This window comes from Gobio gobio (genome assembly GCF_949357685.1).
Source record: "Gobio gobio genome assembly, chromosome: 9".
Lineage (NCBI taxonomy): Eukaryota > Metazoa > Chordata > Actinopteri > Cypriniformes > Gobionidae > Gobio > Gobio gobio.
This window is the reverse complement of record NC_137115.1, coordinates 35,648,572-35,662,609: the sequence shown is the minus strand read 5'-3', so window position 1 is coordinate 35,662,609 and position 14,038 is coordinate 35,648,572. Positions and strand designations below refer to the sequence as shown.

General features: G+C 37.6%; 1 protein-coding gene across 1 annotated transcript in view; it reads right to left on the bottom strand.

Annotated features, from left to right (window-relative positions):
- sema3e (sema domain, immunoglobulin domain (Ig), short basic domain, secreted, (semaphorin) 3E) overlaps window positions 1-12,632 on the bottom strand; it is a 58,340-nt gene extending 45,708 nt beyond the window's left edge. The window contains exon 1 of the mRNA XM_079825491.1: window positions 12,183-12,632. Within this exon, the coding sequence (XP_079681617.1) occupies window positions 12,183-12,288 (106 nt within the window). The 5' untranslated portion in view covers window positions 12,289-12,632. The remainder of the gene's footprint in view (window positions 1-12,182) is intronic.
- Window positions 12,633-14,038: the final 1,406 nt, after the last annotated feature.

Genomic DNA, 14,038 nt, shown 5'->3' with positions numbered 1-14,038 from the left:
TTGGAACAACTTGTGTATCGACGGGCAACATATTTATTCATTCCAATTGTAAGTGAAAGTACTTTTTAATGGGCGCCCCAATGCTTGTAACACAGTAAGTGACTGCATTTGCTCACAGGAAACATTGTCAATCCCATTCTCAGACCTGTCAGCTAATAAAATTGAAAAAGCGGTTATTGAAAGGGAAATGACCCCAAACCCCTCTCTAATCCAAATCCCCATATGCTGAACAGGCTGTATTTCCCCATAAGCCAAACTAAAGACCTGTTTCCTAAGGCATCTGAACCTCAGCTGGGGTGAGCAGGTCTAAGGAAGTGCCGGTTCTCCCTAAAGAGGACTGTGGAGGGCTGAAGATTCCAGATTTAAAGAGCGCTAATAGGCTGATTGCGGATGTGGATGTCTACTCCCTTTGCTGAGGGGCTATCGGCTATCGGAGATAGGGAAGCGCTTTCATCCTGGGAAGGAAAAGAACTTCCTTCTTTCATCTGTCACTGTGAGTTCTCCATCTTTTGTCTAACAGGAAATATCTTTTTGTAGACCCCCTGATGGATGAACTTCTCATAAATCAGATTTCTCTCACTGTAGTATAAAGCAAGCTTGTTTCTATGAACGGGTCCATTTTATTTCAATCAACAAGACTTTAAAGGAGGCAGGAAGCCAAAACTAATTACTATAAAAGATCTGATTCTGAGCAGAGAAGACTGAGAGACTTTGTTTAAGAGAGACTCTGTCCTCTAACACGACATATTGACTGTGTTAACCTGCTAACCCTAGTAATTATCGCAAGGGTTATCGTGTATTTGGGAATATGATCTTCACCTTCTTGCAGACAGACTACATGTCTGGGTTAGGCTACATATTCTTCACAAGTACAGCTCTGTCAGTGCAATATTTATCATTTTTACACCATTTTAGCATGTATTAGCATTTTAAAATTACAGTAATGTACAGTAATTAATGTAATAATGTGCTCATTGGAAGTGAAGCTTGTCACAGAAATAATAATAATAAAAAAAGTAAATAGCCCTAAATTTTGTGTTTCGCCATTTGTACCAGATAGCTATTATACAACACCTGTATTAACACAAAGGCATAACAATATAAACGTTTGCAGCCTGAACATAATCCAATCCACCACCCTTGAAATATTTCTCCCTGAACAATCTCGACAGCTTGGTAAACATGTGCCTCTGCTGATCTGGAATGGTGAAGGTTTTTAGTTTAGATATGAAGCCCAGGGGGGTTTGCTTCTTGTGGGCGGGCTGGCAGGGAGATGTGCCTGACCTGGGGCCCACATTTAGGTGTGGCCTTGTAGAGGTGGTGCGACCTGGGGCCTCAAATAACATTAAGAGGGTTCTGACTGCATTGTGTATTGTGCATGTATGATTTGCTCTGACTCATGTTATTTGTACTTTCAACCAATGCTAAATTGCAGCTGTCATACTTCAATGAACCAGTTCAGAGGAAGTGAAGCTGGCTAACATCAACCTGCCCCTCCCCTCAGGAGACTGAAAACATGAAAGCATGAGGAAATATAGAAGTGAAATAAGCCAGATTCAAACTCTGTTTGCCCATATAAGCACCACAACACCACAAGATCCCCGGATATCATACTGGTGCACTAGGTATCAAAACTGAACCCTAAGTAAGTGATGCAACTGAAACCGATATCAGGCTAAAGCTGAAACATTTACACACGCGCACACACACACACACACACACACACACAGGTTCACTATCTTTGTGGGGGCTTTTATACTGTACAAACTGTATATTCCATCTCCTTACACTAACCCTACCCCTAAAAGATACCCATCACACAAAACTTTCTGCAGTTTTACATTTCCAAAATTTGTTTTGCTTGTTTCCTCATGGGGACCTCAATTTAGTGACACAAGTCAGTGTGCAGTCAGGTTGAAGTCCCCACCGGGATAGAAAAACATGAACACACACATTTAGATTTTTTTTTTTTAACATGTGAACCTTTTTACATAATGTGTTTGTTTGTTTACAAATATTGCAATTTATCTGGACTTTTTATCAGTTAAATATATTATGGGAAATATCCAAGATAATTCCATATTCTCATTTCATCTCTATGATGAAACAATGGCTCTTCAGAGATATGGCACATGGCAAAGAAGTGTTTTGTCTGTGTTTTATAGCACGTAGGTCAAGATTAAAGCATTTAAAGCAACAGTGGCACATTGATTTGAAAGGGTCTCCACATTTAGATGCAACGCTCAGTTAAGGGTGAAGATATGAGATGGGGAGAACTTCGATAAAGACTATTTCCATAAACAATCTCAGTGATGCTTGGGCAAAACATGAGCGAGCAGCCAAAACGGCATACCCTTGTGTCGAAGCTTTCAGTGATGCCAAAATCTGACCCCAAAATAAATAAAAAACGTTGGCAACACTTTAATTTATGGTACAATTCTCACTATTAACTAGTTGCTTATTAGCATGCATATTACTAGGAGATTGGCTGTTTTTTAGTACTTGTAAAGCACATATTAATGCCTTATTCAGCATGATCATATTCTACATCTCTTATTCCTACCCAATTCCTAAACTTAACAACTAGCTTACTAACCATCTGCTCCCCTTTCATGGGCCAGGGTCTTTCTGAGCTGTCAATCAAGTTAACAAAGACAGACAGGTATTTTGATTTCTAACATGAGCGCTGACTGAAACAACATGCTACTGGCGATTCCACAGTGGCTATGAGATAAACTTCAATTACCAGCTAGGACAAGTGATGTGTAGATCATAGCAAACTACCAAATACACAAACACAGAATGCATGTCAATCATTCAGGAGGCGGAGCTAGAGAGACAGAGGTCAGGTCCTACGGATGGAACATGCTGTGGACTGCATGAGGCTCGAGGAGAGACACATGGAAGCATTGCTATAAACAGTATATTCCTTGTCATGTGTTATTTTGTGGTGACTGATTGATTCCAATAGCATCCTTTTAGTTTAAAATGTTCCTAATACTGCATTCAAGTTTGCCAGAAAAAAAGTCCTTTATAAAAACATGAACTCAACTTTGTGGAACTGGAAATTTCTAGCAAGATAACTGTCCATGCAGTATACATGCTCAAAATGATTATTGAGCAAGTTTATATAATTATTACCTGCTATTAAAGTTTTAATTTTAGGACATTTTGAAGACACATACAAAAAAAAAAAAACTAATAATAATCATTTAGAAAATCTTCTAGGTGAATCAGCCTTGGTACATTAAAATACGTATGTGATTATAACAAACCCCTCTCAGCATTTTAACACTCAGCTCATCATATTATATTTATGAGCTTTTTCACTTTTCAACCTCAAACATCTGAATGCTGAATAAAGATATTCTTTCAGTTCAATGTCTTGGCATGTACAGAGACAAACACACATTTTTAAGTGGTATCCTTTGAAAAGGAACTGAGGGGATTTCCATGGATTTATTCCCTATAATTTTCTCCCACCTGGAATAACCGCTCATGTTTAAGAGCTGAAAAAGTCTCAAAACACGCAAGTGTTGAATACAGTAAGGCCTGTCGCACTCTCACCTCATGGACAAAACAGCCTTTCAACACACAAATCAGATGGGTTGAAAGATGACAAATAATTTAGTTCATAAATTCTCGCTATTTACTAGTTGCTTATTAGCATGCATATTACTAGGATTTTGGCTGTTTATTAGTACTTATAAAGCACATATTAATGCCTTATTCTGCATGACCTTATTCTACATCCCTTAATCCTACCCACTACAAAAACAACCTTACTAACTAATAATAAGTAGTAATTTAGGAGTTGAGGCAAAATTCGTAGATATTAGTGAATACGTGTTCCCCATACTAAAGTGTTACCCATTTTTTCTCTTATTTAACCTTGACAGAGCCTTGGACAGTGTGAGAGAGAAATATAGATTTACTACTCACTGAATTAAATAAAAATAAACCTTGACATTTATGCATCATAATTCTTGGAGTGTCAGTCGGAGTAGATTAAACCTGACTAGGTATATTGTTTGAGTTATGTCACATCATAATTCACTTACAAGAATAAGACGATTAGCTCTACTCAAACGTCCTCCCACAAGAACTGCCATGAATACCTCAGGAGACAAGTCTATAGAGAAATACTGGGTATCAAAAAATTATTTATAGAATTTTCAACCAAAGTTCAGGAGTATAAAACCATTTATCGACCCTATGGTTAGTTTAAAATCTCTTCAAGATGAGAGAAAATTACACCTTTACAAATCCATTGTGTTGTGTAGACTGTTGCATGATTAATCTTTGACCTCTAAAATGAACGTCACATGGACACAAAGCGAGTAAATTAATGCTACGATCATTAGCTGAAGGTAGAGGACAGAGAACATCTATAAGAAAACCACCAACTGCCTTACTGGAGTACAATATATCACAGAGGACATCACATGGACCGCTATCCTTCAACGCTTGGATCTTTGATGAAATTCCAGGCTATTGTTTTATTTGAAATGGTTGTTTGAAGTGGGGAAACAAGCTGATTGATGGATACATTGTGAATTACCTGACCTTGGAGATCTTTCACTGACCAGAGAACAATGTGCATTCATTGAAGCCACTGTAAGTCAAGGAAACCCTTGTTTTCGGACACCATTTGTGGGTCTGCTGTCCTGCGCTGATTGTACTGACTGTGAAGTTTATTAAAAACCAGGATTTCTTCCTTCCCGTCTTGCTGTCTCTGAAGAACCCGTCTCCATGACGACCTTTCAGATGCCTCGTTTCAAAGTAAATTATGGGTTTATTGGGTAAACAGACCTTTCGGGACTGTCAAGAGAGATACTGAGAAAGACACAGTGAGAGGTAGGAAGAGGCAGAAACAGACCGAAGCAGTAACGAACTCTCCCAAGAACATCATTAATTACGCAATGACCCGCGGGCTGCGACTAATCACATCTGGATACATTGACTGGGTAATGAAACAACAGGAGGTTTGCTTGTACAAGTCCTTCTCCTTTCATGTGCTGTGGACTCAAAGCTAAACCTGTCTTTAGAATGACAAATAGGTCATTACGCCTGGAATTAAACATCATGTTTCACATTGCATAGAATTTTGGATAGTTTTGGATAGCATATTTTTGTGGTAGCCATATTGAATATACACTTTCATTCCAATACATTTGATTCAGATCACACATACATTGTTCCATCATCTAAATGAATAAATAAATATATATTCAAATGCTTTCTGTCATTTTCCATTAAAAATCCCCACAATAAAATGATGGTAATAGGGACTAGAAGTATAGAGACATTTTTTTAAAGGGATAGTTCACCCAAAAATTTAAATTCTGTCATCCTTTACTTACTCTCATGTTGTTCCCTGTTTGAGTTTCTTTCTTATGTTGAACACAAAAGAAGAGATTTCAAAGAATGTCAGTAACCAAAAAGTTGACATATATCCATTTAAAGGGTTCTCTTTGGGGAGAGACATTTTAAAAAAATCTGTAATTTACTGACCCTCAAGTTGTTCCAAAGCTTCATAACAATTTTCTTCTGTGGAACATAAAGATATTATATATTATGATATTATATTAAATAAGACCCAATGTTATTCAAATATTTAGAATATCTTCTTTCTTCAGCAGAACAGAATATTCAGAAGGTCATACAGGTTTGGAACAACATAAAGGTGAGTACATTATGACAGAATTTGTATTTTGGGGTGAACAATCCCTTTAAATGTGGTCAGAATTTGTCCCAGACCAGACAAGTTTGCTACTTCAGTTGTTAATTCACATACATGATTAGCTGCATTTTAAATAATTTCAAAAGACATCATTGGTCAAACCAACTATTATAAAAATACAAATGTTCCTGTTTTTTTTTTTTTGTGGCCCTGGCACTAAAAGACCAGCTAAAAATGGCATCAAAATGGCCTCGCATGCAAGGAAATTGCTGCAAAGAATATTGCACCTAAACAAACCATTTACTGGATCATCAAAAACTTCAAGGAGATAGGTTCAACTACATTTAAGAAGGCTTCAGGGCATCCTAGAGTCTCCCGCCATCACCAGAACCATCTCCTCCTGGGGAGTCATCAATAGAACTGTGTCACCACCATTGCAGAGCTTGTTCGATATTGGTAGAAGGTGGGTGTGAGTGAATCTGCACGCATAGTGAGGCCAAGACTTTTGGACTGGTGTCAAGAAGGGCAGCAAAGAAGACACTTCTCTCCAAGAAAAACATCAAGGACAGACTGAAATTCTGTAGGAAATAAAAAGATTGAACAGCAGAAGATTGGCGCAAGATATTTTCTCTGATGATGAAGCCCCCTTCCAACTGTTTGGGACATCTGGAAATTCGATTGTCCAGAGAAGAAAAGCTGAATGTTATCATGAGTCCATTGTCAAGACAACAGTAAAGCATCCTGAGATCATCTATGTGTGGGATTGCTTTTCATTCAAGGGCGTGGGCTCTCTCACAATTCTGCCCAAAAACACTGCCATGAATGAAGAATGGTATCAAAACGTCCTGCAAAAGCAACTTCTCCCAATGATCCATGAGCAATATGGTGATGATCCATGAATTTTCCAGCATGATGGAGGACTATGTCAACAAGGCAAGAGTGATAATGAAGTGGCTCGGAGAGCATTACATTGAAACTTTGGATACGTGGCCAGGCAACTTTTCGGAACTTAATCCCATAGAGCAGTCATTCCCAAACTGTGGTCCGCGGACCACTAGTGGTCCGTGAGGGTACTGCAGGTGGTCCGTGGAAAGGCAAAATATAATAAAATCATTTTCATTAATTTTACCAGGAAATTTCCCATAAAAAAATAAAAAGTAAAAAGAATATGTAGGCCTATATTGATATAACATTTATATTAAATTGTCAAGTTATTGTGCGATTACTAAAATAGGCTAGTGGCGCTCGGCCGTGACGTTCAAGTTCAGTGCTGTTATGGATCGGTGGATAGCAACAGGTTCTCTGAAGAGAAAAGAGACAGAGGCAGAAGTTACAAAATGAAGAGATTGACAGTGAGTCGGATGCATCTATGAGCCAGATTCTATGAGCATCATATTTATAAATTAAATATGTGGCAGCCGTTGTGTGCAGTAAACTTTCTTTTAACAAGCCTGTTGTACTGATGTGATGACTAGTTATAGTTTTAGTGCTAGTACGCCTATTTAGAGGTGCGGATTAATTCAGGTAGGTCTGTGTGTAGACATATTTTATTATGTGTGTTATGAGGTGGTCCGCAAATTTTTTTGATTACAAATAGTGGTCCACACACACAAAAAGTTTGAAAACCCCTGCCATAGAGAACCTGTGGTCAATCCTCAAAGGCAGAGTGGAGAAGCAGAAGCCCACAAATTGTGATCAACTCTGAGCACTAATAGGGCAAAAATAGATCAGCATCCGTCAGGATTTGGCCCAAAAGCTGATATCCAGCATGCCAGAGCGAACCACATGGGGTATTGAATGTTTTTGCCAATAAAGGCCATAAAAATGCTTATCATTGTTGTCCAGTATACCATAGAAAGATGAGAGAATATAATCTACAAATACTGAAGCAGCAAACTTTGCAAAACAAAATGTGTCACTGCCAAAACTTTTGGCCAGATGAAAGCAATGAAAACCTTCACATGAAATAATGTATGATGGTAAAATATTAAATTTGAAAATTATATTTTACTCTAAATGTTACAAAAACAGTCTGCTGTGTGGGACTGAAATCCCCCTATTCACCGAAAAGAAAATAACCCTGGGCAGACTCTTTTAAAGTAATGTGAATCATAGATGAGCCTTGTTGTCTGCACAGAGGTAGGTTTAAAATTACAGCAGAGACTCGAGCAGCACGTTAGTGATTATAACCCGAGCCTAAATGCAACATGAGCTGGCTAATGGGCTGTTATACTGTCAATTTAAAATGGAATATAAAAATTAAACACAGACTTTTGTCTTCCTCACTAAGAGCCGAAAGGTCTGTAAAACAAATCCCAAGGCTGAATTCAAATTTTAAAGATAATGTTCTCCACTGAAGGCAGGGTGATGAAAAACCGATTTATAGTGCTCAACTGTCATTAGTCATTTAGTGATGACTGACGATGGAAAAGCTACGATAGCTTGTTATTATAGACCATGTAACTGGCCTAAACTAAAGTATGCTACCTATTTGACTGTACTGACGTGTCAGAGAGCTCAAATATGTCTCTTTTCTCACATTCATATTGATGTAGGGGGTAACCATGTTATATGTTTGGATTGTTTCAACAAACCTCATAAAAACGTTCACGAACATCCATTTACGTGATGATAGCTGGGACCAACTGGAGGTCCGTGAGGATTTGTATGTTTGAACGTCTATAGATTCAGGATAAGAAACTGACACTCTTTATAAGTAGCTGGGACAAGGGCTAAAAGCCCTGGAGAGCCTTTGGGGGGCTCCTTGTTGAAATTTTGCAAGGGGTAACTGTTCAGTAATACCACTCCGAAACCAGCAAGGTTTATTTATACAAGTTAATGCACGAAACTCAAACTCTGTCTTAACAGCGTGACATCACCTCAAACTGGGGTCGGACACTCCAGAACCAGTTGGAAGTGTTTTGAAATAATGTTTAGAGTAGATTGAAACTGAATTCACTCTCGAATAAATATACAACTCTTGCAGATCTTGTGCTCAACGTGTTGCCCCCTGGACCCTGCGGTAGTGAAGGATGTACAGTCGCACCGCTAAATAATTCAGCCTCACTATACGATACTTTCAAAAATACCTGCATATAATGAAGATGCCTGTCAGGCTCAGAATGCACAGTTGGGATATTGCTTAAGAAACGTGGCAATTTTCATGTCTGAAATCACGGCAGCGTTATTTTCCCTCAAAAACAAACAATTGTGCCAAGTTGCAGCTCCTATTAAATTACGCCAATTTCAACAGCAATCCCTTAACTCTCACTTTAGTTGTTTTTACCCTCATTAAACCTTCAAAGCCACTTAAAAATAAATATCAAATATGTGCACCCACCTACACAATTCCACCCAAACACCTACAAACCAGTTGAACGTGTTGTTGCTTCAGCTGTTAGACAATGAAGCCAAAACATTTCAAGGCGCAAGTTTATTTTGAAATAAGCTTCCTTTACATGTAATTAACATTTGCTGTAGCTAATATTCATTTCTTTAAGCAAGGCCTAGCTAAATGATAGCATGCAGAGCAGCAGTTTCAAGCTTTGTGCTTAAACTAATTTTAATTGGTTATTTCCCTTTGGACAGCATTTTCCACTTGGTTAGCTTCACGCAAACCTGAAAAACACAGGAATATAATAAATTCAATCTTCAAATTTGTCATTTTATTAGAGTCAAGCCCTAAACGAGGGTTGATATGCTTACTAAAACTAATTTAGAAGCTTGAAGAAAATCCCACTGAAACTTTCCTGCTTACACAACTGATCTATTTAAAAAAATGAGCACTATGCTGCTATTTAGCTAAACTCAAATGTAATATCCAGAACCACATGTTCTAGTCAAAGTAGGAAACAAAGGAGCATTCAGAAAATCCACAGAGGAGACAAACTCAAGCTCTATAGATATTGATAAGCATGTCAAATATGTTTACTCAAGCACACACAGGTTGCTACAAGCCATTGCTGAGATAATTCACAAGTCCAGAAACACTACATTTGAAAAAAATGGCTAATACCACAAAGTTACCCCAATTTTACTGTATTAATCAATAACTGTAGTATATGGGTGCGTAACCTATCGTGCATCGTAAGTGTATTATTGTCATTAGAGATTAAAGTGACAGAAAACTGGTATTTCTTATCTATTAATTTAATGTATTGTCATAATTATAAGTACACTGGTTTGTAGCGCAAATAGTTTGCTGTACTTTGTTACTCTTATTTACCTAGCTATTACCCATTTAGGCTAAAACTTTGAACTGTGGCCTAAAAAAAAAAACTGTGGCTCAGATTCAATTGTATTCCATTTTTAAAATAAGGATCTGGTAAATTGGACAAGAACGGTTTCTGGTAGGCAAAAAAGATCCCACTTAGGACATAACACGTGCTGACAGATTAGGGCAGGATTAAATAAAATCAAAACCTGGTTTTGATTCCAGATGTAATTTATGACATCTTACAAATTTAGGAAGAGAATCCCAATGGGTTTAACCACAAGTCAACCTCCTGTGATTGCCTCCAAGGTCTACATAAATGCCTTGGCTACCTCTGAGGTTTTCGTGCTATTCAAATTTGAAAGAGTGTACATGTTTTTCATTCCATAATGATAGGATACAAGAAAAAAATGCTTCTTCAGCTGAGTAGAGAAAATGTTATCAGTCTAGACACGCAGAGCACAAGTGAATGACAGAAAGCACAAGAATGAAAAAAAAACCCCCTGAAAGACAGAGATGGACATTGAGAGGAACTGTAAATAGCTAGTAAACTGATAAAAAATAAGTTTACTGTAAACAATTTCACAATCTAAAGTTATACTTCAACATATCTCTACTCTGATATACAAAAATGAACATTCTGTCATCATTTACTCACCTTCAAGTCCAAACCTTTATGAATTTATTTCTTCTGCTGAACACAAAGGAAGATATTTTGAAGAATATGGGTAACCAAACAGTTGATGGGTCCCATTGACTTCCATAGTACGGAGAAAAAAATTATATGGAAGTCAATGGGCCCCATCTTCTTTTGTGTTCAACAGAAGCAAGAAATTCATAAAAGGTTTGGAGCAACTTGAGGGTGAGTAAATGATGACATTTTCATTTTGGGGTGAAATACCTTTAAATATATTTATATGAACTAAATCAACCCGATCTTAGGTAAGATCAGGTAGAAATAGCTCTATAAATGTAAAAAAAATAAAATAATAATTCTACCAAGTAAAAAAAAATAAGAAAAAAAGAAAGAAAACAAGGCACAAGGAGAATAAGAGGCAATGAGAGCATTGGGAAAGAAATTCCACATTTTATCTTTGCCTAGGGACATTTCCTCTGGAGCCAGCCAGTTTCTTCGCCATACGTCAATCACAATTTGCTTGAGTTTGCCAGCAGCTATGCACACAACCCACTGAATATGACAGTCCAAATCAATATTATGACACATTTGATGAGAAAAGCCACTCAATCTAAAACCTTTGGCCAGCTCACAGTTTCAATGTCTTTCTCAAAGGAAAAGGTGTCAAAGGAAAAAAAAGTGTTGTTTCCATGATTTTACAGTTAGCTCATAGACGGTACTGGTTTGATTTATGTCAACTGAAATTCCACATGGACTCTCAACCATGACCAACGCTGGGGTGTGGATTTTTATATGACACAGTTTCCACAGCATTTTGATCAAAGAGGAAGACTGAGAGTGGCATGGGCTATTTCCTTCAGGCTAGGGTGTTCATCTACAAAGGATGCCCCCATTTATCCCTGAATTTCATTGTAAACATGCCAATGAGAGACCAGCATTGTAAAAAGAACAGTTGACATTCCTTCACTGAACCGCTTAAGCTGACAGAAAACCACATTGTAGAAACTCAACCACCATAACGGTGAGGAAAAACACAAATAAAAGAGAATCCAGATGTATTTATGGCAGTGCAAGTGACTTCATCCAAATCATCCACACGTCCATAATCAACTGTGAATTAGACTCTAAAATAAAATAATAAAATAAAATAAAAAAGCTGAAAAAATATTGTTTTATGTATATTACGTTTTGACAAATCGGTGGCAAATGTGTGTGAATTTGCACGATTTTAATTGAGATTTACAGAAGAAAAACTAACCATGAAGGTTCACTCCTAAACCTAACCATCAGTGGGGTAAGCATATCATACAAAAGAGATTGCACGAAAGAAATTGTACAAATGAGATTGAAAAATATCATATAAATTCACGACCAATTTATGAATTGCTTTGAGAGTGTGGTGTAATAACTACAGCAATTAAAAAATAGTTATGACATTTATATAATTGTACATTTTAACTGTGGGGGGAAAGTGGTAAAGTCCAAAGATCAACATGCATTAACCTGTAAAAAGTAAGAGCTGTATATTGGGATGTTCATCTAAAAACTTTAGTCTAAAATGATGACCAATAATTAGTTTCAGCTTTAATTTAAGTTAACTTTATGTGCAAGCATTGCACAGACACCCACCCACACACCTGTTGCCTTACCTTTGTGAGATAGTCGTAATCTTGGATACACACTCTTTGCTGATTGAGTTGCCGTGCTGATCCATAGTGTCATGCAAAGCATGAAGGTCCACACACCCCATGCCATCCTCACACACTCCTCTTAAATGTTTCACACTGACTCCTTACGATCCACCACGAGCAGCCTCCATCCACTGACTGATTGAATTACCGGTTAAAGAAGAGAATTAGTAAGCTGTCATCAGAGAAGTGTGCTGACTTCACTTCATTGACGCTTAGGGTGTGCGAGTGTGGCTTTGAGATGCTTCTGTGGATTCCAGCGTGAAGAAAAGTGTCTAAACCGAGTGTAAGGCTGTGACTCAATCCTGGCTGACTGTTCCTGTCACTCTAACCACAGCCGATGATTCCTCAAACTCATAACACTATGTGTGTGAGACAACAAGCGCGCTGATCTTGGAGAGCTTACACCTCCTCTAATGAGAAGAAGCCTCTTCCCTTTCCCCTCTCTCTCTCTCTCTGTCTCTACCGGCTCTATGAAATACTGTCCTTCCACGTGCCAGCCCTCTCTCCCCTCCTGACTGCTTTAACTCCCCTGCTGCACATATGGACAACAGCCAAACACTCCGCTCCACTCGCATCCACCCCCACCTCTTTTCTTTTACTCTCTCCTTCTGTCTCTCTCGCACTCTCTTGGTTCCACCCTTGTGTTCTCCTCTATTTATGATGTACTTCTGTTCTCATCTCAGGGACCATGTTTAAATAAGAATGGTTAATATTGGATAATTGATGTTAATAAAGATTTTTTCTTTAATGATCAGAACTTTGTTTTATATAAACACTTTTTTCCCCCGGATTATTTCAGAACACTTTTTTTTTTATTGTTGCACATATCCAAATGAAAGAAATTATGCATAACTATGTGGGAGGGAGGACACAAACAAAACACTTTTTCTGCATACGGATGGGTGCTGCTGACATCAGGGTCATGGATTAGAATTTAAAATTAAAAGGATAGTTCACCCAATAATGAAAATTCTGTAATCGTTTACTCACCATCATGTTATTACAAACCTGTGTGACTTACTTTCTGCTGTGTAACATAAAAGAGGATATTTTGAAGCCCACTGACTTCTACTGATGAGAATTTACGTTTTGTGAACTATCCATTAAAATGAGCTCAATTCAATTTCACATTTATTTTATAGCGCTTTTCACAATAATTTGCAATTATTTTACTTCAATGAAAGGTTAGATTTTTGCAATTTTTTTGAATGAAATATCAAAGGGATAAACAGATTTATTTTTTCAGTCATATTTATGAGGGGTATCAACATTCTGACCACAACTATATACCGTATATAGTTTTTTTCTCTCTTCTCTGATGACGTGTTTACTGGCGTGAGGATGGGACAACCTGTCACTTACACAAGATCACAGCAATAGCAAAGCACAATCCAATGATCCATTCAATTCCGACTGAAAATACATTTTTTCAAGCTGTTGAGAAGCTATTGAGAAGCTCACTCGGATATACAGTGCCCTCCACAATTATTGGCACCCCTGTTTAAGATGTGGTCGTGGACTTCTAAAAATTCTCCTTTTTTTTAAACAACATAGAACCCAAATGCAAAAAAAGACAAAAATCCAACCTTTCATTTTATTACATTACTTTGGTGGTAAAAAAAAATCACACATTTAGAAAAAAACTAAAACTTGAAATCATGTGTCCCACAATTATTGGCACCCCTGATGTTAATTCTTTGTACAACCCCCTTTTGCCAACAAGACAGCACTTAATCTCCTCCTATAACATTTCACAAGATTGGAGAACACAGAGAGAGGGATCTTTGACCATTCTTCTTTGCACAATCTTTCTA